The sequence below is a fragment of the Primulina eburnea genome, chromosome 8 (genome assembly GCF_022965805.1).
Source record: "Primulina eburnea isolate SZY01 chromosome 8, ASM2296580v1, whole genome shotgun sequence".
NCBI classification, from domain to species: domain Eukaryota; kingdom Viridiplantae; phylum Streptophyta; class Magnoliopsida; order Lamiales; family Gesneriaceae; genus Primulina; species Primulina eburnea.
The window spans coordinates 8,402,696-8,404,184 of record NC_133108.1 but is presented as its reverse complement, the minus strand read 5'-3'; the positions used below and the strand labels follow the sequence as shown (position 1 = coordinate 8,404,184).

At 34.3% G+C, this 1,489-nt stretch overlaps 1 protein-coding gene across 1 annotated transcript; it reads left to right on the top strand.

Moving 5' to 3' along the window:
* Nucleotides 1–467: 467 nt before the first annotated feature.
* Nucleotides 468–1,005, top strand: LOC140837769 (uncharacterized). Its single transcript, XM_073203881.1, has one exon. It carries the CDS (start codon nt 565–567, stop codon nt 1,003–1,005), a length of 441 nt encoding a protein of 146 aa, XP_073059982.1. The 5' UTR covers nt 468–564.
* Nucleotides 1,006–1,489: the final 484 nt, after the last annotated feature.

The window sequence follows — 1,489 nt, the reverse complement described above, 5'->3', positions numbered from 1 at the left end:
CTCAAATTTGACTTTTAAAAAATATATTTTGATTGTTATCATTTAGAGAAAATAAAAAAAAAAGTATTTATAAATATTGGATATCTGGTATGAAAATTTAAATAATAAATTAATTTTCTGATTTAAATATTAAATTGATTTTCTGATAAATATTTTATTCCAAAATTTTTGTTAATTCAACGAATATTTTTTTTACTTGAATAATTATTCCTTTTCTCCTGAATCGGGTGCCTAACTTTTAAGATAAATTGACTTTGTATGCGGCTGCCGAATAAAGACCACTCCACGATACATCTAGGATTACTCGTGCAACTTGCTAATCAAAAGGCAAAAATAAAAAGAAAAAAATGTATTAATTCAAAAATGTTATTACGTAGTAATTCCTCATGCATCCTTCCACTATATATAAGCACGTCTGTTCTACCTCTATTTCCAAGCAGCAGTACTCAAAATCACCAACAAAATTCCAATTCTTTTCTCTTTTCCATTTACGTAACCATTTAATAACATTTCTTGATCACACGCACTACATATTCATAAGCAACTTATGATTTATGAAGCAATATGGAATGCCTTAAATTTCAAATTTTATTAGCAATCTTTATTTTGATGGCCATAGCCCTTTCTCTTGCAGCAGAACCGCTTCTTACTGATGAAAAATTCAATGAAATTGCAAACCCGATTTCAGTTCACAGAGGTGCAAGCAGATTCTTTTCCAGAAGAAGATTTAGATGGCGGCGTTTCGGATTAACAACATGCAACAAAAACCCTGGAATTTGTAGGCTAAAGGGTAGTCCAGGGTCGAGTTGTTGCAGTAGAAGATGTGTAAATCTCGGCACAGATAAACTGAACTGCGGGAAATGCGGGAGGATGTGTAAGTTTTCTGAGGTTTGCTGCAAAGGGAAGTGTATAAACCCTTTTACACATAGAAAGAACTGTGGAGGGTGCAATAATCGGTGCAAGAGAGGGGGCACTTGCGTGTATGCAATGTGCAGCTACGCTTAATTTAGTTTGACCATCTCTGCTCGTTGGTATCTTCGTGGCTTGACGGATTTTGACGATTTATGTCTGTGTGTAGCTAGTTAGCCGACATTGTTTGATTTGTGATAATAACTAACCTTTGTATAATTTTGGAATGCCTCCCCAACTTTCAAATTCGGAAATAAATTAAACAAACGTCCACTTTCCAACGATTAATGAAACTTTGAATTTTTCACTGTTTTTTCTACGTGTCTTTTGTTTCGTATATATACAATTGCAAGTAGTTTCTGCTCTTATGCATGAGTTTTTTGCTATCATGTGTATTAAATTATATGAGAAAAACTACAATTTGTTATGTATATATATCTTTCTACGGTTTTTGTTTTGGTTTTGGTTAAAGGTGCTTATCTGTTCTGGGGTTCCGGACCAGTTCCGACCGGTTCCGGATCAGGTGATGCTAGAACCAGTCCGGTTCCTAACAGGTTCTGGTTCCAACCAATCCAATCTT